A 23,019-nucleotide genomic window follows, 5' to 3' on the forward strand; every position below is an offset into this window, starting at 1 on the left:
CATGTGCAGACAGACACCACAGAACTATTGTTCATTCTCTTATCTCTACAAGAAAGCCAAACTAAATGTCTGCATCCCTTGCTTTTAATGAGTTTTGTCTTGTAAGTGTTTTTTAATATCCCAAATCATTTTGCAGATTATGTGGCTCATATTGTTTGGCAACATGATGAATTTGTTATTCTGTTGTTTCTATCTTTGTTTCTAAGAAGTTCTTGCCGTTTGTCACTTTGTATAAAGAGAGCAAGGGCTTCCAAAGACCAACAACTACAAAAAAAAAAAGAAGAAAAAAAAACATAGAACAGGAATAAATGTCAATAAAGCAACAATAGCATGCCACTACATTGTAATATTATGTACTTCTATGCATACTTTCCAACTCTTTATATGGAAAGGTGGGTATATGTAATATATAAATGAGTATAAACTGATTTTTATCCAGAAAATCATTTACAGAAATTAAAAAAGAAGTATAAATATAAACTGTACTTTTAGTAGAGACTTAGAGACTCTTTGAATATTTTTTTTTATAAAGACTAAAAGTTGGAGAGCTTTACAGAGTATTTATTTGATAACGTTTATTTTTATTTTTGTATGCATAATTCAGTATCTGCATTTGAACGAAAGTGCATGTACAATGTTAATGTTTATGCAATACAAAAACAAAATGTTTACAAACGCGCATGCTCCCGTTGAGCTTCGTTTTTTGAGAATATGCTAATGAGTGATTTTCAGGTGCCAATCAGCTGAGGCGTTTGGACGCACGCTACTCGGGCAGGGCTTGGGAGGCGGAGTCAAGTGCTGAACGCAGAATAAAACCACTGCAGCCCGCGAGCAGATCTCAGAGTGAGGAGAATCATGGACGTAAACTAAACAGAAAGTTACCATGATAAAAGTTAGGCATTTCTTTCAAATTACAGCAACAACACCCGTTTCCCTTGTAAATCAACAACCTTTCCCCCCCAGGGTCTGAGGTTTGCTTAAGTTTACAAGGCATCGATCTTTCAACACTAACTACAGTTACACTCTGACAGAAAGAATGCGCGAGACAGTTAGCATTAGCCGGCTAGCAGCGTGCTGACAGCAGCGACAGGAGGCGAACAAAAGATTTATCTGCATTTGTCCGCTTGCACTGACACTCGGTCCATGTAGAAGGGGCGATTATCATCACAATGCCCGTGTTACTTTTTCTGATAGACACGTCCGCCTCCATGAACCAGCGCTCCCACTTGGGCACTAGCTATCTGGACATAGCGAAGGGCGCAGTTGAGACTTTCCTGAAGGTAAATGAATACACGTCTCTACTCCACATTCTTACTTTACTGAAAACTTAGGAAAAAAACGTACGTTTCCATCCACTTTTCTCCACAGCTGAGGAGCAGAGATCCGGCCAGCAGGGGAGACAGATACATGTTAGTGAGTTTCGAGGAAGCACCGGCTGGAATTAAGGTACAAACTCTTTTATTTCTTTCCAAACCTGTTTTATTTCACTCCAGACACTTTAATCACTCGCTTCGTCTGTTTGCGTTTCAAAACACCACGTCTAAATTTGTAGTGTGGAAACACTCTGCCCAGCATGAATTTGTGTGTTTAAACATGGCCGACATTTTGTTCAGTGTGGCAGCAGAGAGCTCTCTCTCTCTCTCTCTCTCTCTCTGTGTGTGTGTGTGTGTGTGTGTGTGTGTGTGTGTGTGTTTGAGGAAAGAGAGATGGGGGACTAGCCTAACTTAGTTTTCTCACCCACAGAGAGGGAGAGAGAGGATTCTTCACTGCTCTTTACATTATTGCCTAAGCCAGTTTCAGATCAATGTGTCTGCCTGAAGGGATGTGATGCGAGGATCTCTTTAGAAGCATAACTAATAATTTGCTGTGTCTTGATATTTCAGGCCGGATGGAAGGACAGTCATGCCACTTTTATGACCGAGCTGAGGAACCTGCAAGCAGTTGGATTGACATCGATCGGCCAGTCTTTAAGGACCTCTTTTGATTTGCTCAATCTCAATAGATTAGTTTCGGGGATAGACAACTATGGACAGGTATGTTATAAACCAGGGACTGGTATAAAGTCTGTGGCCTAACCCCATGAGCCCACCCCCAACATCTCACAGTTAAACAAGCACCCAATAGGCTCACACTGTGCCAACACAATCCCAAGGGCCCCTGGTGACAAACTGTAGTAATAAGTAAACTGCATCATGGATGCAAATAAGGGCGATGACTAACTGAAGTGGAACATCGATTATGCAGTGAAAGTGTGCTCTAGTTAAAATTGTTCCAGGTTGAGTGTCGTTTTAGTTCATTGGTTTTAAACAAAATATTCTCAGAAGTTTTCTAGAGGACAGTTCTTGTATTTCTGCATGTTGAGCTGGTAAAATGCAACATATGCAAGATTTCCCCACACATATTTTGTGTTTGTTGTAGTAGTTGAACAAACTCAGGGTTACGGGATTAGTTTTGCGTTGATAAAACCAAAACAATCCGGTTAAGCTGCTTTGTTTGTACTGTGACACTGGTCATCAACTTCCTCTACTCAGATTTTGATCCTGAGTTCATGGAATTTGTTCACATGAAAGTGTGACATCAGTAATGAACAGCCAATTACATGGCTTAAAAATATAGAAAAAATTCACTTCTCACAAAAGCTTTATTTATTTTTTACGTTTTTGTATGTATTCATTAGATATAAACATTTAAACTAAATGTGTAATAATCGTTAAACAAAAATTTCTCATGTCTAATGGATTAAGGGTATAATAATTTATATAAATCATAAAAAATAATGATCATCACTAAAAGCCAGATGATTTTGTCTTAAAAAAAAAATTCTATGTGATGACCTTTTATTTGGAGCAAGAGAAACTGGGAGAGTGACTTTATTGCATCAGAGCTGTCACTTTGCTTACAGCTGATTGGTCTGCAAACCTTTTGGTTTGCGATCTCTTACCCAGAACATATCCTGCCCCAGAGCAAGTTATCCGTGGAGCATAAGTTACTATGGAGATGAACACCGCTAAAAGCCGAGCTGCTTTCATGGTGCCTAAAACCCAGTGTTGGCACAAACTAAACTGAAACCTACCACGCTACCTAAATCGGCTTCATGGTATAGGCCCCAGCTTTTTTGTTTACATGTTTATTTTTTAGACCGAAAAGAAGAATTTGTAAAATATGCTTCGGTTATGATTTAGACAATATATTCTGTCTCTGAGTTTATTATTGGCATGTAATAGAGCTGCATGTAGTGACATGACACAAGAAAAATAGGGTCATTAAATCTTTCCCCTGCCTGTGGTAAATTTAGACTCACTCTCTATATTATTGTGATTGCATAGTAATGGATCTCTTTTGTTTCTGGTTTACGTGTTTGTTTCAGAAATTACTCATCCATAAAATCTGCACTGTGCTGAAGATACAATTTAGTGTAATCATTGAAAGAGCAGAGCATTTAACTGATTGAGTTTACATTATTTTATCAGTGCATAGATGTCATATTTTAGATTCGTATAATGAAGTCAGTGTGTTAACATCAAAAAGAGTGGGTGTATGAAGCTATGCCTTTGTCTAATGAGCTCCACTGCTGGTGCTCAGTTTTTATGGTTATTTTATTATTTTTATTTTGTCTTGTGTTTTGCAGGGTAGAAACCCTTTTTTCTTGGAGCCAGCTATCATTTTGGCCATAACTGATGGCAGCAAGCTGACCAGCAGTTCTGGGGTGCAAGACGAGGTGGGTCACATGTCAATATGGGCCGGACTTGCGGACCCATGATAGCATCCTGTCTAGTCATGGGTTTCCTATTTTTCTTTTGTGCTTGCTATCCCGTGCTTGTTTTTTTTCCACTTAAACTTTTTCCTCTTGATATAGTTTGCTCCTTCCTTCCCATATCTATCTTCCGTTGTTCTCTTTAACAATATGACTTGCACATCTGTAAAAGTAACAGTCTCTAGCTGGTAAAATGAGTAATGGTCAAGTCAGTGTCTCCTACAGGAATTTTCCATTTATGTGCTGAAATGTGAATTAATTCATCCTTTTTCTCTGCTCCAGTTGCATTTACCCCTGACAACACCATTACCTGGCAGTGAGCTGACCAAAGAGCCCTTCAGATGGGACCAGCGACTCTTCTCTTTAGTGCTCCGCATTCCAGGCAACTCCTCTCCTGACCCTGAACCATTGGGTGGTGTTCCTCTTGACTCTTCTCCTATTACACCCATGTGTGAGGTCACCGGGGGTGTGTATGCGTTTTAACTACTTAAGTGAAAATGTTATCACAGAAAGACAAAGGTGTAGAATAGAAAAGGCAATGGACTGCACGTTTTAAAAGTGAACTCAAATTAAAATGTAACTTCATCGATCTTCCACCTGCTTTTTGTTACAATGCCGGTAGTGTATATATAAAAATGTATAATCAGGGCTCGACATTAAGCCTTTTCATGTGCTTGTCCTTCGGACAAGTAAATCTGTCATTCACGTGTCAGAGTAAAAAAAGTTGCTTGTCCGGTCTCCGGAATTCTTTTTTTATTTATTTTTATTGTAAATATAAATTATTCTGAAGCAACATTCTCATCAGTGTTCAATCAGCTTTGACATATTTAAATCTTCATATTGTAATATCTGCACCTTTTAAAGGGCATCCCCTCCCTCAATCTTATTAAATATATGCCTCATCTGTCATTTTAAATTCCTAAATTTGATCAATAAATTAAATTATTTAGAATATTAAGACACCATAAGGGCTGTTACCCTTTTTAGGGCTGATCAAATTAAATAAAAAAATTACAATTGCAATAAATAATATTATGAAATTGTTTTAAATATACAAATAAGAAATGTTGGAAAGAATGATACTACTTTTAAACAACACTAAACCACCAGTAGGTGGCGGTAGGCGATCGTGTTAATGAGCGAGTCATTGATTTATTCATTCAAACGATTCGTTCAAACGTCTGATTCATTCAAGAATGAGACAGATGTTTATGAATGGGTCAGTGATTCTTTGACTCAACTGATTCGTTCAAAATGCTAAATCATCCAGTAATGAAAACATGGTTGAATGTTGCTGTGAGATGAGCTATAATTCTCCTGTGATCTTTGTTTGGAATTATTTTTGCTGCTGAAATGGAACAAAAACAGCCAATATTGCATCTAAAATGTAAGTGACTTAATTTTGACTATTTATTGAACTGTTGTAGGAAATCAATGTCACATTTTCAATAGTGATGGTATTCAGGAAAACCGCAATCGTCGTGTGAGGTTGCTTAACATATTTGCAAAATATAAAAACTCCACATTTTTTATTTTTATAGGCAGTATGTTGTTAACTGAGTTTCTTTAGTGTGTGCTGCGCTCATTTGTTTAGATTTCTCCTGCGCAAGCCTCAACAGCGTAACCTTGTTACCGTCAGTAATACATTTATTATCCACTATCCATCGCAACTTACAATAAATGTAATAAAGTCAGAATCATTGTCTCGTTTTAGTGATTGCCTAGTTATTTTTTTTGTTATTGACGTTCTAATCAGGCTGCTTCTCCGGTCGGGCAAGTAAAATTCTCTTCTCTTGGACAAGCGTTAATGTCGAGCCCTGAATAGTGTTTATTCGTTCACTGTGTTACCTGGACCGAGAAATTCAAAACACCTCATCCGGCAGACTTTTGACAACTTCAGGGCTTTCGTGAAAACTACAGATTAGCATATAATAATAATAATAATTCATTACATTTATATAGCGCTTTTCTCAGCACTCAAAGCGCTTTACATAGAAGGGGGAATCTCCTCAACCACCACCAATGTGCAGCATCCACTTGGATGATGCGACGGCAGCCATATTGCGCCAGAACGCCCACCACACACCAGCTTACTGGTGGAGAGGAGACAGTGATGAAGCCAATCGGTATATGGGGATGATTAGGAGGCCATGATGGACAGAGGCCAAGGGGCAAATTTGGCCAGGATGCCGGGGTTACACCCCTACTCTTTCGAAAAACATCCTGGGATTTTTAATGACCACAGAGAGTCAGGACCTCGGTTTAACGTCTCATCCGAAGGACGGTGCTCTTTGACAGTATAGAGCTGATACAATATCCCCATCACTATACTGGGGCGTTAGGACCCACACAGACCACAGGGTGAGCACCCCCTGCTGGTCTCCCATCCAGGTACTAACCAGGCTCAGCCCTGCTTAGCTTCAGTGGGCAACCAGTCTTGGGCTACAGGGTGACATGGCTGCTGACAATATACTTTTGCATTTTTATCTCCCACCCATGGACAGTCAGATCGACAGAACAGTTATTGTAAGGGTAGGTTCATCACTGAATATTGCATTGTACTATGTCTACTCTTTAAACAGCATTATGGTTAAAAAAAACAAAAACACTATGGCAACAGCTTTCTTTCCTGTATGCAACAGCGTTTTGCCTCGGGGGGGTTGTTGGGTGGAACTGACAGAACAGCAGTTTCTTTCAGTTTTCCCTTCCGTTTGGCCTAAAACACTCTGTTCCGTGGTCATCCTCTCCATATTTACGTTTCTTTTGCAGACTTTAGCCACTGCCTTACAACGAACTGGATCCTTCACTGGAAACCAAAAGTAACTCACTCCCACTAAACGTTTACTCTGTGAATTCTTGCTCCTGGGAATAATACAAGTCGACACCATTATAACTAAATGATTGCAAAGTAATTGTAATGGAATCCCAGTAATGGAATTTGACTGTGGCACAGATAAAAAAATTCTTTTTTCACATTTCTACTGCATAGGCAGCCAAGTTTTATTGAGAGCCCATTTTCTCAAAGACTAAGGGAGGTCTTTGCATTTAAAATAAATATCTGAAAAAGATTTTGATTTAATTTTTTTATAGCTTTGAGGTTACAGAAAAAGCAGATTTTGTTAATAGGCCTGCCGTCGACTAAAGATTTTCCTTGTCGACTCTATTCATTTAAGCCTAGCTCTGACTCATCGTCACTATTTTCTTTCCTCCGATCTCAGTCTTCTCATATTATGAGAAGGGAACATACGTTTGTCTACATTGTCGGAGAGAAGTTAGCTCTGTGTCTTGCTCACAATTAAGCCGGCCTTTGAGAAGATGCGCTCTAATGGCATGGACGTTGTGCAATAAGTGCGGTACTAATTTAGCTTTTACACTCCACACAAACACTTGGATATTCGCCTTATTAGCGCACATTTATCTAGGTTGATGTTAACGATAGATTGAGCAGCCATGTAAAGTGGCTAACATTAGGCTACTTCTTGCTTGTTGCAAGTCATGTTTGAGGTCCCATTACATTTTTGAGGTCATTCTCGAAATGTTCCCACACTTTGGATTTCCTGCCCGGCATATCACTGCAAAAAAGTTTTAGCAATCTGTCACTGCATGACAATTCCTTTTGCCAATTCCTGTGGAGTTTTTGTTGTTGTTTTTCTGCGACTGACTGATCAACTAGTCAACCAAGCCTTTTAACTTTTAGTCAACTGTTGGGGGCAGCCGTACTCTTTCAGAAGCTGTACATGCCCGGCTGAGTAAATGTCAGACCATACCTATTGGGTGATGTTTAAATGCTGTGAAATAGTGTTTGAATTGTGAATTGAAGAGAATTGCTGAATTGTGGTTAAAGGGCAGATTTTACTGGACTTGTGTGTGCTGACTAATACATCTGTGTAATGGAGACAAACTAAACTTTACTATAGAGAAAAGAACAATGTCTGTCCTCTCATGTTGATAAAATACTAAAAACAATAGGGTGGCTACTGTGTGTGTGTGCGCGCGTGCAGGTTTATGTGAATAGCTGTGGTCTGGTAGTGGTCTTGCAGGGAACTGACAAGGAAAAATAGCCACACAGTGAACCATTTCATCTTAAAGCAGACAGTATTAATTTACTTCAAATATGCATAGCAGTGGATAAAATGTACATTTAAGTAGGGATGCACGATATATCGACCACATATCGATATCGGCCGATAAACGGTCATTTTTGATGTTATCGATCCGATAAGAAAATTAGACCTATATATCAAAGCCGATAGATAATAGATTTACTTCAGTTGAGAGATGCACACTGTTCGCCATGATGATTTTGAATGATTTGAATCACTTCGAAAAGGAAGATGGTTAAGTGCAACGTGCAGCACAAATCTGTCGCATAGGCTTCATAACATTATGATAAGAACACGCCTGTAAAATAATGTTGTGAATTCTTGTTCGCCAGTGTTTCAGCACAACGAGCGTGTTGTGGCGGAAAGAGCATGTCTATGGAGTTAAGCCTTCATGACAAACACAGGCAAGTTCGCTTGAAAAAAAACGCTGAATTGTACCGGCGGTGATCATCCTTATCTTTAGCGTGCGCAGCTCAAAAGGCAGTGCATATTTATAACTATAATTGGGACTGTCATATACATGCCATTATAATGAGAACACTATTGTTATAAAACGTTGTAAATTCTATGGGTTTAGTTTCCATTTCAGCGCGTTGTTGTGGGAATAGCGCATCCAGAATAGGGATTACACGTTCTGACCAGCACAGTCAAGTTTGCTTGTGCATTCACGTAATTTTGTGCAGATATAAGTCGTAATATTAAGTTAATGTAATTAGGCTTGGGCGGTATTCGAATTTTGATACCGTCAAACCTCCTCCCTATTTTACCGGGGTATACGGTATTACCGTGACTAATTAAAAATTATGACATAATGGGCTCAGACGGCGTCACCAAACTGTTGGCTTGTGCCTACACCGTTCAGAAACTGAATGCCAGATCGGGCAAAAAATAAATAAAAAATAAAGCCCAACCCCTGCACGTTGTGTCTGAGTCAGGCCGACGGCATTAACTGTTATTATGAGCCGGAGCCCACCATTATTCAACATAATATCTGTGTGCGTGCAACAAGCAAAAAGTGCCTCTGTAATCCGGTGACACGTGTCCATTGATTTTTATTAATACAACTTTTCTGCAAAGATGGAAGTTGACGATCGCCATCTCTGTAGAGAACGCGCCTATAGAGAGAAATGCACATCATTACACAATCAGAGAGTGGCCTTTTTTTTTTTCGTTTTGAATTGTTTCGTTTAAAGAAATTGACGATCGGCATCTGAACGCTATAGAGAGACATGCACATCATGGATTACAGAGAGTACGTTAGGCTAGTCTATTTATTTTCGTTTTGAATGGTTTCGTTTAATGAAATTGACGATCGCATCTCCGTATGAACGCGCCTAGAGAGAAATGCACATCATGGATTACTTAGCCTAATCAGTGAGTAGCCTATTTCTTTCGTTTTGAATTGTTTCGTTTAAATAAATTTCAAGCTTTATTTATATATATTTGCCATGTCTGTGAGGCATAGCCTACACTGAGTTTCGGTTAATTTATGAGATTTCAATGCAAGTGACCGCGGCATGCCCATCATGTCATGATTATCCAGGCAATTGGTTGATGAAAAATGTATTAAAATTAAGAAACAATATATACAAAACGAAATTCGTTTTAAAGAGGCCTTTTACAAAACGAAATTTATTGAAGTGGTCAAATCGTCTGACTCCCGATGCATCCCATCTTATTTGTGCCGTTCACTTTTCATAATCAACAAAGATGGAAAAAATAACATTATAATATTTTAACAAATACGAAACTTAATGCGCTTATTTAATGAACTCGAGAACAAAATGCATCCTGGCAGCAGTGAGTGGGCGGTTGTTTCGGAGATGCGACATTAGGTTAGAGGTGTTTACATCTATTGTATTTACCGCCTCTCCCTTCTCATGCGGTTGGAACCAGAAATATTGCCAAACTGCAACCACACATAAGCAGTTTTTAGGCAATAAATAAATTATATATATTATAGGCTATATAAGTGCCGGTAATGACGGTATTGAAACTGATACCGGTGCTATTTTAAGATCCCGCGGTATCCGATATTACCGTAATACCGCCCAACCCTAAATGTAATATAAATATCTGATTAATCTCACTGATGCGTTTCATTGATTTAAACAACCTGCTAGAAAAGTTCTTCAGTTTTCCTCTTCAGCTAGCCTACTCCTACAGCTAGCGCAATCAAACCGCGATTCAGAACATTAAAAAATCGCAAAGCGATTCAGTTTAACGTTCGTTCTCTTCAGCTTCAGCGCGTGCAGCTCAAACAGCAATGATGTCATTTGAAACAGTAAGCCTAATATTAAAGATGTTTACTATTAAGTTACTGTATCAATAAAAAAATAAAAAAAATAAAAACATTGATGCGTTATTATTAACTAGCACTTTTTTGTTCTGGTATTATTTTCATCAGCAATATGGTCTGTTTAAAGTCATTTCCTTATTGTCTGTGTGGAGGCGATTACATTTTATTTATCCATTGCATTTTGTTTCTTTATATGCAGCCCAATGTTATCCAATGACTTGTTTGCATTATTTAGCAATTTTATTCATTTTTTGTTTGGCAATATATTTTTTTGGTCATATTTTACAATAAGGGTTTCATTTGTTAATGCATTAACTAACATGAAGTAACAGAGAGCAATAGCCTTTGTTAATGTTAGTTAATAAAATTAGAGATGCACCGATTACAATTTTCTGGGCCGATTCCGATTTTTCATTAAGTTTGACCTGCCGATACCGATTTTCGCCGATTTCATTTTTTCTAACCACTTTACAGCACACACAAATATTTATTTTATATCTTTTCTGTAATAGAACATTTTACAATTTGCATAGTACATATTTTTTTTAACAGATAAACGCTATAAAATAGAACTATATAAATTACTCCAGGTGTGGGTAATTCACACACATCTAAAGTGCAGTGTTATGGAAGAACCATTTCCTTTTCACATTCAATATCCAATCATTTTTTTATAGTATTTAGCAAACTAAACGTCTGTATGAAAACAGGGAATGGCGATAAAATAATATATAAATAAAAAATTAAATAAATGTAGCCTTGCAGTATAAAGATATTTCTCAAAGCACACACACACAGGCCTATTGCAATCACTTGTACAAACTGAATAATAAAACAAGTTTAAATGGGTACATTTTCTATAAATAATAAGTCTTTGTTTTCTTTTCTGACATAGCCTACTCCAGTTCTTGTTAAAACACGCAAATTCTGTGCATTTTGGGCACTTTTTTGTGAAACCCTATTTAGGCTATTTTGTCCAGCAAATAGACTTGGCGCCGAAAAACGTGCTTCACTGCTCGCAACGCTCCTGCTTGATGCTCACGCGCTGCTCCTTTTGTGAATGCACTCATTGATTAACATGCACGCCGAAAAAAAATACGCGCTTGCGGTCTGAACGGACGTAATTCACGAGGTTTCCTACACAGGGGCGTAGCAGCCTTTATAAAAGTGGGGGGGACAAAAACTGTATGGTGATGATACCCCCTATGTTGGGTGGACCTCTGTCCTTCTAGGGGGGTTCGGGGGCATGCTCCTCCGGAAGATTTTTTTTTTTGCATTTTAAGGTTAAATGCATCAATCTGCTGCACTTTGAGAGCTCAAAATTAAGAGCTTTAACCGGATTCAACCCATGAACTATGCACATTGAACAAAGAAAAAGCATTGACTTGTACCTAAAGAGGTCTCAAACATCTTTTTAGTTATGATAGCCTATAGACTATCAGTCTACATTACATTATCACTGGTGTTTTAGAATGCCAAACAGTTATTAGGAATAATTATACAAATCATTATTATATTATTATATGATGTAAAATCATAGCCTATAAATGTCTATAGGCCTACTTTATAAATGAAAATGAATATTTCAAAAGTATATTTTATATTACACTATAGTATAGGGAAATTACAATACTTTTGTCCTAATTTCTTCACTTGCAAGAAATAAACCCTTGAGTGTTTTTTAACGCCAGATCACCAGCTGATCGGTGAGCAAAGTGCGCACTTTTCTTTATATCACGCAGCACAAACAGACTGGCTAATTAAAGTCTTGTTCTGTTTTAGAAAGGAACAAACAACAAAGCCATATCACGGTTTCAATTTTAGTTTGTTGGCAAAATATAACGCTAGAGACCTTTATGTTAGGCTATAAATTTGACATCTCAAATGTGTTGGGAAAATGGAGAAGAGCGAGTTCGGCAAAAGGCGGATTCGAACTCGAGTCGAACGCGTCAAAAGCTGCTTTCAAGCACCTCACGATCTCATTGTCATCATCAGACAGCCAAAAAACTGATCATGATGCTTTTTTTGTGTGCAAATAAATTATTGTTAACATAATGTGTTTGTGTGTTTGTAAAAAGGATGTAATCGTCCTCTGCTTTTTTTCTGGGGTGCATTTTACTCCAGACGGCCAAACAGCAAAGGGACTAAACGAACGAAAATTCGCAAGAGCAACAAGAGATTTGAAGCTCATGCAGACACACCCAAGAGATGATTCGCGCTGTGATTGGCTGAATGTTAGTTCACTCAAGTCTAAGTAACAAATCAGAGAACACGGGCGGAAATATTGACGCTGGGTCAAAATAAATGCGGGGGACAGAATCCCGTGTTTCTAAAAGTGCGGGGGACGTGTCCCCCCCGGTTGCTACGCCCCTGTGTGCACGTGTGATGCTGATGTTGCGCGATGTTAATCATGCAGCGCCCGAGTGCATTTGACCGGCATAAAATCGGTATTTGTCAGACTGACCGGACGGTCGCCGGTCACAGCCTATCACGTGAAAATCGGCCAATTCCGGTCACCAGCCGATCAATCGGTGCATCTCTAAATAAAATATTTGTTCATGTGAGTTCACAGTGCATTAATGTTAACCGATATAACTTTGGATCTTAATGTATTTTAAAATGTTGAGCTTAACATTAATAAATGCTGTAGAAGTATTGTTCATTAATTGCTGGTTCATGTTAACTAATGCTGCTAACAAAATGAAACCTTATTATAAAGTGTTACCATTTTTGAATAAAGAAATTTGGCCAATCAAGTGTAAAATTATAAAAGTTAAGGAATCTTACGCTGGTTCAAACTAGTTTACTGTATTGTATGTTTAAAGGTGCTCTAAGTGATGCTGGGAGTGTTGACATTCGAATTGTTGTCAAACAAAACGGAGGCTAGCTAGACCCTCTCCCGTCTCCTCCCTCCTCCCCTCCCTTCCGGTATAAAGGAAAGTCAAAGTAGTCACTAAAAACAAAGTTAAGTTTTACTGATACTTCATTCAATGTGTAATGTCACCAAGTTAGATAAATGCTTTTATATATTGCAGAACAGAATGCAGAAAAAGACAAACATTGTCTTAAAATCGTTTCGCCACCTGAGTTTATAACTATAGCTCCCATACAAGGACGCAATAATAGCAAGATAACGTTAGCTTCGCGTTTCCCAGTGAGCATAAACAACGGCGGCGTCGTAAACAAATTTAGTCAAAGTTGTCAATAGCCTATAAATGAACATTCAAATCCATAACAAACAGTGGGTGAAAACAATCATTCACACAAATTGTCGCCCTACTGTGAATTTGCTTGACCATTTACAATAGGGATTGATCGCTAGCTGCTAGAAACATATATGTTGTATTCACCAAAGCTAACGCTGACTGCATAGTTCTAGCTATTTACATCCTTGTGTTGGTTTGGCGAACATGAACGTCAATTTAGAAAGAAAAATGGATTTACATGTTCTGCAAAAACAGAGCAACTGAATGTCTGATTGGAGGCCCTTCTACCGGCGGAGTTCTCGCCACATTTCGAGGGTTTTTCCGATGTAAATTCGGGACTTCGCGCGTTCCTTATCCTTGTCCCTCTTCTTTACAATTTGTTCATCGGAACGTCGTCTCTTTAGTCGTGTGTCGGCCATAATTCAAACTTCCCTCTTCATGCTTCTCTCTCTCGTCTCTTCTCCACACCCCCTTCATGTGCACGCGCACTAACCCCCAAACCCCACCCTCAAATGCTTCTTGTCGGTGATTGGCGGGAGCACTGTTTGTTGTGTTTCGTGGTGCAGGTGAGCCCAGTTTGTTTTTGTTGCAGTTTGTGGAGCCTGTGGTGTCTAGAGAGACCGCGTTTTTTTACAGTGTGTTCAGGGGACAGGCAGCTAGCGGATAGTGAGGAGATGTTTGCTGTATGTGACAAAAAATGTTTTGGCCTAAAAAACGCGTGACATCACTTAGAGCACCTTTAATTTATGTTGAAGACTTTGGGACATGGCTTTTAATGGTAAGCCTTTTGTTTATGTATACAGGCTATCAAAGTATATAAAAATTTGAATTTAGATTTTTCGGCCAATATATCGGTTATCGGCTTTCAAATGTAAACAATTATGGGTTATCGGTATCGGCCAAAACTTTCCCTATATTTAAGCACTCATGTTAAATCTCACCTCAGATGCAATTGAACTGTTTCCCGTTTGTTTCTATGTTTAGGCCGCTCGTACAGCGTGTTTTCCCAGAGAATGCTGAACCAGTGCCTGGAGTCTCTGGTGCAGAAGATCCAGAGTGGTGTCGTCATCAATTTTGAGAAGACTGGACCTGATCCTCCACCTACTGAAGGTAAAGGAGGACCAGGCTTGTATTTTTCAGACATATTGCAGTAAAGCACCTTTTAATGATAAATCTAATTATTAATTAATCATAAATACAATAAAACCATAATATTGTGAAATAGAAATCTTTTCTAACTGTCACTTTTGATCAATTTAGTGCTTCCTTGCTGAAATTTTTTTTAATTTATTTTCCAAAACAAAGAAGAAAAATCTTACCCCAAACATTTGAATGGTAGTGTATGCTTTACAAAAAATGTAAACCAAGCCATTATTAATGACACTACATCTTGTTTTTTCAAGATGGTCCAGCAGAGATGAAGTATGGACCTCAATCATGGCACAGCTGTCATAAGTTGATCTATGTCAGACCCAACCCTAAAACTGGTGTTCCTGTTGGCCATTGGCCTATCCCGGAGTCCTTTTGGCCTGACCAGAACTCTCCTACTTTGGTACGATGAAAACATGTTTCAATTTGTGTATGTTGTACCATCTGTTCAGTCCTTTTCATATCTAATGTAATGTGTATATGCTCTAGGTTTTTGTAGTGTAATGTAAATGATTGTATGCAATTAATTTAAATATAATTTTTATAATGACTATTGTTAATTTTATTACTCTTGAGTTTGCCATGAACATAGCCTTCGATGCTGGTATGTTGTTAAATGATAAATACTGTATTTTTTCTAGTGAAATGTAAACTTGTGTGCTGTATACTCAGTTTCCTGTGTTCCTCTGCAGCCTCCACGTGCATCTCACCCACAAGTAAAGTTTTCATGTGTGGATTCAGAGCCCATGGTGGTTGACAAAGTGCCCTTTGACAAGTACGAGCTAGAGCCTTCCCCGCTCACTCAGTATATACTGGAGAGGAAATCACCACACACCTGCTGGCAGGTACTGCTAGAATCAGTATTTTAGTGCCATACATGCTAATCGGTCAACATGTATGTTCACTCAGGGTACTTGCACACTTGGTTTGATTGACTGGACTGAGACGGAGTTTGATTGCTTCCCCCTGCCCTCGCTGGATTGTGTTCACATTATAGTATTTGTCTGAACCGTGGTGCATTTTCATAATTAAAGCAGCAGCTGTTTACCCATGTTGCTTAGTCACGCCTGTCAGGAAAATTTGTGAGAATTAGTTCATTTTGTCAGCTTATCGAGTTAAGTGTACTTTTTAGTTTTTATCATATTTAGTCAACTTGTGTCTTTTTTTTTTTTTTGTCTAGTAACTTTTTTCACCATGCTGCATAATGGTTAAACTAAAAAGATTGTTGTCATTTGATAAAAGTATTATATTACATCATAATTATTTCACTTTCACCATAAGCACAAATCAAGAGAATGTCAACTTTATTTTACCTCATCTAGAGTACTTATTTATTTTAGGCTATTTATCATAAATGAACTGTCTACTTTAAGAAAACTGGTAAAACAAGAAACTTCTCTTCAAAAATGAGAACAGTGAAATCCCTAATAGTAATTCCAATAATTCCAAATTACATGAATGTTTTTTCTATTAAAACAGCTACAAAAAGTTTTAATGTTTTCACACAGGTTACGTAAGTGCATTTATTCAGCAACCACAAACAATATAATTGAGATCCATATTTAGATTTATTATAGTTCATGACTGAGAAGTTTTGATCACAGACTTAGTCGCAGCACCCTGCAGTCGCAGCTTTACACACTACTCCCTTTTTATGCGTATTCAGGTTCGGTTCGAGGGTGTGTACCCGAGTTCGGAAAGCAGCGTTCACATCATCCAAAAGAACCAAACTCTGAAGTCAATTGAATCCAGTTGTGCACCAAAAGTGCTAGTGTGAAAGCACCCTCAGAATTCACTAACTTACACCTCTACTATGGCTGAACGTTTATTGCTGTAACGTTTTATTCTCTCTCAGGTTTTTGTGTGTAATAGTGCTAAATACGGGGAACTCGGGCAGCCATTTGGCTATCTGAAGGCCAGCACAGCGCTAACCTGTGTCAACCTGTTTGTCATGCCCTATAACTACCCTGTGGTGCTGCCTTTGCTTGGTAAGTGTCATTAGTAACATCTCATTTATCAGAATTTGACGCTCTGTATTGGCTTTTGTATTTATTTGATTGTTGATGGATATAAGTCACATAACTGTTCATCATGCATTTATAGATGACTTGATTACTGTGCATAAGTTCAAGCCTCCAGCGAAGTGGCGACAATCTTTTGAAAACTATCTTAAAACAATGCCACCCTACTACATCACTGTAAGTAATGGAATCACTCATGTTCATTTTAACATTACAAAAGTAATTAAATTAAATTATTTTCTCTTTTTTTCTTCATCCTGATTCTTTCAGGCCCTGCGGAAAGCACTAAGAATGATGGGAGCTCCAAACTTGTTGGCTGACAACATGGAGTATGGCCTCAGCTACAGTGTTGTGACCTATCTCAAAAAGCTCAGTCAGCAGGTGTGTATTAATATAGCTTGTTTTTAAAGGCTTTGTTCAAAAGTGTTTTATGAAGTTATGAATGATTAAATTGTGTATATTACAGACGAAGGTCGAGGCAGACAGAGTTTGTGCATCAGTAGGGAAAAAGGCGGTGCCAGAAGGTGGGATTAAACTTCGCTGCAGAAGCTCCGCCCTCTCTCTGGCCCACAGAAAGGATTTCACACAGCTGCTGCAAAGTATCATAGGAGATGGGCCAGCTCTACCAATGGAGGCAAACACCAAGGAGTTTGCCGGCTTTCAATTAGCTGCTCTGAATAAAGTGCGTGCATGTACACTACTGCACACTTTGTAGATGTTTTGTACTGTTTTCATGTGCTCAAGACCAGGAGATCCACAAAGAATACACATACATATGACCTCTCTAAATTCAAATCCAGTCAGTGTGAGATTAATGTTTAAAAGGCTGGAATTGACTGCGAGTGTTTTGAGTATATGTGGAACATTTGCTTTTTAGAATCAAATGTTTTGTGCATAACCTTTTCACTTTTCAACAGGGTATTGTTCAGCAAGTAATCCATAGTCAGTTCAGATCCCTCATCTTTTCCATTATCCTCTTTGACAATACAGGCATTAAAACCACAAGGATTGCGAAACCCTTATGATATCCCAAGAGCTCATCTACTGGACCAGCTGAGTCGCATGAGGCGGAACCTTCTGCATTCTAGCATTTGCATTCTGAAAGGACAAGATCAAGGTAATCAGACAGACATAAATGGTCATTGGTTTCCGTTCCGAGACGATTCTCTCAATTATATTTAGTTTGATTTCCAAAACAACTGCAAGCCTTTGACTTCAATTTTTGATTTAAGGTTAATTTCATGATGCCATTTATATGGTCATTTTTTAACATTATGTAACTTCAAATCAAATTTTTTTTTCTAGATCAGCTTCACAGTGTGCCTATAGCTCAGATGGGCAACTATCAGGACTTCTTGAAGCATTGCCCGTCCCCTCTGAGAGAGGCAGACCCCGATCAGCCTAAACGTCTGCACACTTTTGGTAACCCCTTCAAATTGGACAAGAAGGTAATTTTGGATCTCTGGCTTTCAAAAAGAAGCACTACACAGATTTGACTTTCAGGCAAATAGCATTTTTTTCTCTTCTCTTCATGTCAGGCGATGATGGTGGATGAGGCAGATGAATTTGTTACTGGCACTCAAGGCAAAGGCAAACGTCCTGGAGAGTCCAGCAGTTCTGCTGGGGTAGGGGCCCCCAAACGCAGGCGCTGCATGTCTCCACTGCTTCGGCCGGGACGGGCATATACACCTCCCAAAACACCTTCCAGAAGTAAGTAACCAATAAACTCATGCAGAAAAAAACCTTTAGTAGCAGATGTGACAATCCATCCCACTTAATTCTGGTTCCTCGGTGTCTAAAACATGAAAGCTCCAATTTTACTTGTGCATGTTTCATGTCTGATCCAACACAGCAGCAGATAATGATCACACAGAATTGGAAAACCACATCACCAACCATCTTGAGTCAAACAACAACAACTTGGACAAGGAGCTGAGTCCTGTGCCAGAGTCTGAACCGATCGAGCAAAGGAACCACCTCCAGTTGGATGAGATTGAGAACCAGCGGGATGGAGTTCAGGAGAACGGCCAGTCCAGTGAGAGCGAGCTCTCGCTGGGCAGTGAGGGTGAAGAGGAGGCCCCGTGCCGCTACCCTTCCCCCTGCCAGCTGAAGAAAATCAGAAACGAAGAAAGCCAGGAGCTGAACTCTGAACTCCGAGTGCTCATCACCAAGGAGATCCGGAAACCTGGAAGACGTAAGTAACAACACACATGTGCAGATGTCTGCAACTAAACACTGCTCAAGTGTTTCCATCATTTCCTCTCTTGATGCTCTTTCCTGGACGGTGTCCAATAAGCGAAGGAGGGGTGGTCTCCCACCAATGCTTTGTCTTGTGAAATCAACGGGACATCTTGGCGTCTTTTGCTAAATGTGAAAATCTGTAATATTGTTATAGCTGGGTTCCATTTTGTTATTTTTATTTGTACATTGTACAATATTACCGGTCTTGGGAAATTAATTTGCTCCTGTGGTTTTACAATTATTTTTTGACATTGCTCATGACACCATACATCAAATCTTTCCACCACCAATCCCCCCCGGTCCTTAACGCAGGTTATGAGAAAATCTTCTACCTCCTCAAGCAAATCCAGGGCAGTTTGGAAACACGTCTGATCTTCCTGCAAAGCATAATCAAAGAGGCTGCCAGGTAAACTCCTTTCTCCAGATTCAAAAATTTGAAGTAGGTTAACTACATATTGGTATTTGTATGAAGAGTAAAGCCCCCCCCCCCCCCCCCCCCCCCCCAAAAAAAATTACGCATACAAAAGGATATACTTGCAGTGTATGATATTTACTTTTTTATTTACTTTTTTTTATCAGCGTAGAATGTATGGAGCCAGAGTTTTCACTGTATGCTCAGTTCATAAATGCGCCTTGAATTTTTTTGCCACTAATCAGTTGGTCAACAAGGTGGCAGAACTGGATTCGCAGTAAAAAATAAATAATAGGTGCATGCATTGCCTGCGTTTTACTCCACTTTTAGACATACATTCGCAAACTTCCCTATGCACTTCCCCTTGGTGGAATCCCCGCCACCATTTTGAAGTGCTTTCAACTTCAAGTGGACGAGGGAAGTTTATTTGGACAGACCCTCGATTCTGACTGAGGGAGCGAGTCTACTGTACTCATGTACACTTCATGCAGATCTATAGACAACAATGCAACACAACTGTGACTTCACAACAGCAACTCGCTTTGCTCGCACTTACCCGCAAGGGCTTAGGGCATTACATTTAAACATATTGCAAGGGTTCCACCAGTAGTGGGCACTTGTGCAGCGTAAGCAATGACTTGCATCCGAGAGAAGGGCATAAAAATTAACTTAAACGCTATATATACATTAGGGGTGTAACGATACACAAAACTGACGGTTCGGTACGTCCCACGGTTTTGACGTCTCGGTTCGGTTCGGTTCATTTAGGTGGAGTGGGGGGTTTAGAAAGCTAAAATTGTTTTTGTTTTTAAACAGATAATTTAATTAACAAATTGTGTCCTTGTCTTTAAATTAATTCAATTACAAGTAAACGTTTCGCAAGGATAAAACTAATTATCTGCTAATGCTGTAAACTATATAGGAGCCCTTACTTGCACATTACTATAACATTAAAGCTTAACAACAGAGCCAAGACTTTTAGCCTAAATTCAGTTGCTATTTATTTTTAGATATAATAATAAACACTCAAGTAACAAATTGTATGAAAACATGTAAACTGCACATAAGGCAGTTTTTACATTAACATATGTTTTTACTCTAATTTATTATTGAAATATAATAATTTACACAGTTGCTGTCATTTTCATGACAGATATTTTAAACATACATAAAATAATCAAGATGTCATTAACAGGTTAAGTAAAATATAATATATAGGCTAATATAGTGCATTTATTTAGTGAAAGAGTTCATTTCCTTAGCAAACCAACAAGCTGTGGACACTGAATGACTTGCCTGAGGTAAATAAAGCTATTTGAAAAAAGAAGCGTTTTATTGACATATTTCCGCTGTTGAAACACTGACTGAGCGATTACACGAGTTATGATGCCTTTCAGTAAGTATACTGTATCTTTCAACATACCTTCAGGTGTCCATTCATGTTTATTCTGTAACTGAGGAAGAGAATCGCGTTTACTCGCGCTCCGCGCTGCCGCTTGAAATGAGGAGCCTAGTAGCCTACGGTGATCTGTCACGCCACATCAAAGAGCGCCAAAACGACATTTAATGTTTGAATTTCGTCATCAAATAGACAGAATTTGAAAGATTACACCTTGCTTATTATCGAATGTAACAAAACACTGAGCTTATTGCGATTAAATGTGGTTAATGGTGGTTAGGCAACGCTGTATTCGTTGTGTACACATAAGACATGAGGTCCAATGAGCCGGGACAGCAGGGGGCGGGGCGGGCGTGTTCGGTACGCCATGAGAGTATCGCGATTCGTATCGTGGGTGGTGTATCGCGGTTTTTCGGTTCGGTTCGAATATCGTTACACCCCTAATATACATACATGCATACATACAGCGTTTAAGTCCATTGTTATGCCCTGTATATACTTTGCAATAGTCATTTAAACTAAAGTTGGACAAAACATTTTTTTTTTTTTGGTCAACTTGTGGAGAGAAATAGTACAGACACTGGACAAGGATGAAGCTTTCTGGTGTGCATGTGTCGAGTGCCTGTGTTTGTGTGCTATCAAAAGTATACTTTCAGTACATGTTTGCTGCACCTATGTCTAAGCATTCATGTCAAAATTGAAGTGTACTTTGGGCATAATGTGCGAACACAAATGTCTGCACTTCCAATGCATTAAGCCATAAAAATGACGGTACTATTCTATTAATATATCTAATTACATTGTGTGTGTGTGTGTGTGTGTGTTTGTTTGTGTGCGCGTGCACAGGTTTAAGAAGAGGGTCTTGATTGAGCAGCTGGAGAACTTCTTAGAGGAGATTCACTTAAGAGCCAACAGCATGAATCATCTGGACGGTTTCTGAGCACTCCATCTGCCCTACTTGAAATACTCGCGCACAGATCTGCACTATTTATGTAACGTTACTTGGCACTCGTGTGTCTCCAGTTTTTATCAGTATTGAAGCTGATTTTATCGATGAGGACTTGATGGGTTGTCTCTAAACCTCAGGACTGGGGGGATATGGGAATGTTTCTATGTCAGATGGTCATAAACGCACTGCTCCTTTTCTTTTTCTTAGACGTTTTTTCCTATCTAATTGTGCCAAAGAGAACTGGTTGAATGGCATCAGATTCCGCCTCATCTCATTTGCATTTTTGTATTCGCCCCCCACAGTTCCCTGTGACATTTTGACACATGGCATTGATCACCAATATAAACATGTTTTCAAATTTTTCATTTCAGTCGAGAATAGCGTCTCTGCAAACTCACTGCTGCATTCAGTTTCAGACAAGTTTATTTACTGTAAAGTAGATCTTTATCAGCAATATTCTCCACCAATAAAAAGGCGAGTTACAAAGCAATTATTTAATGTTGGAGGTTTGAGTGACATTGAGGTTTTATAATTAAATGTAGTCTTGTACACTCCAAAAATCATTGTTGATTATAAAATAACTCATCTCAGGAATGATGTCGTTGCAAAAGATTTAGCTTTTGGCAGCAGAGGAACATCTTTCTGAAGTTTTGTTTTCCTGATATTCTAAAAAAAAAAGCTCTTATCTATATTTAAAAAAAATTGTTACTTGAACTTTTTTTTTTTTTTTTTTTATTCTTAAAAACCACCCATCATTATTCCACGTGGCTTCAATAACATTGCCTCTAGCAAAAGAGGTTCATGTCATCTAGTTTTCAGAACACGGAACCATGGCAAATTTCTGTGAATAAGTAAGGACTGTAACACGTATATATGAACTTTGATGTCTTTGCTGAAAATTGCAACTGACTATATTAAGTAACCAAATTTGATTTACTGAAGTAACAACCAGAAGGATATAATAATGAAACATGCAAGCGATGTAAAGTTGATATTTAAACATCCATGATAGTCAAGAGCCATTTATTCATTGACATGGGAAGTTGCTGCTAATGTATTCCTACATTACTGCCAAATTTTCAGTATCCCTTAGCTTCTTTTGGTCTTTGTGCGTCTCACCCTCCTAACCCTGCACCCTAATGTAGGGACCAAATCTTCATCATAAATGTTATAGATAAATCTGTGGCTTCTTTAAAAAAAGTATTTTTATTATGCTGTATATATGTACATGGTGACATTGAAAATATTATTTAAGAGAATGTTTTGGTGGAAAGCCTTTTTTGTATGTATTTGAATAAAGTCTATTTTACACTGTGAATAGTCATGTAAATAAATGACATTTTTCTGTCATTAATTTCTCAGTGGCACAATGTCATTAAAAGGATTGCAAATCTTAACATGTTCGTGGTGTTTTTTCCCCATACACTTAACCCCATAAGTTTGCCGGGAAGTATTCAAGTGGCTCATTGCAATTGTATTTATTTGT

General features: G+C 38.6%; 1 protein-coding gene across 2 annotated transcripts; it reads left to right on the forward strand.

Annotated features, from left to right (window-relative positions):
* Positions 1–828: 828 nt before the first annotated feature.
* On the forward strand, positions 829–22,930 carry ints6 (integrator complex subunit 6). 2 transcript variants are annotated; one of them, XM_082176739.1, is made up of 18 exons: positions 829–1,280; positions 1,369–1,446; positions 1,884–2,033; positions 3,629–3,718; positions 4,037–4,220; positions 14,347–14,472; positions 14,766–14,914; positions 15,204–15,356; positions 16,367–16,499; positions 16,615–16,709; positions 16,803–16,913; positions 16,999–17,214; positions 17,523–17,649; positions 17,838–17,980; positions 18,071–18,242; positions 18,385–18,726; positions 19,086–19,179; positions 21,431–22,930. In XM_082176739.1, the coding sequence occupies exons 1-18, from the start codon at positions 1,170–1,172 to the stop codon at positions 21,522–21,524; spliced, it is 2,568 nt and encodes an 855-aa protein (XP_082032865.1). In that variant the 5' UTR covers positions 829–1,169; the 3' UTR covers positions 21,525–22,930. The 2 variants fall into 2 exon arrangements, with proteins under 2 accessions (XP_082032865.1, XP_082032866.1); XM_082176740.1 differs by having other exon boundaries at positions 18,388–18,726.
* The last annotated feature ends 89 nt before the right edge of the window (positions 22,931–23,019 follow it).

The sequence above is a fragment of the Leuciscus leuciscus genome, assembly GCF_965113295.1.
Source record: "Leuciscus leuciscus genome assembly, chromosome: 7".
Lineage (NCBI taxonomy): Eukaryota > Metazoa > Chordata > Actinopteri > Cypriniformes > Leuciscidae > Leuciscus > Leuciscus leuciscus.

What these genes read in the sequence shown, in the direction of transcription:
- ints6 (XM_082176739.1), top strand. Translation starts at nt 1,170, where the DNA reads ATGCCCGTGTTACTTTTTCTGATAGACACGTCCGCCTCCATGAACCAG. An exon ending in TGATCCTCCACCTACTGAAG is followed by an intron (nt 14,473 to 14,765) that starts GTAAAGGAGGAC and finishes TGTTTTTTCAAG; the next exon opens with ATGGTCCAGCAGAGATGAAG. An exon ending in TCAAAAAGCTCAGTCAGCAG is followed by an intron (nt 16,914 to 16,998) that starts GTGTGTATTAAT and finishes TGTATATTACAG; the next exon opens with ACGAAGGTCGAGGCAGACAG.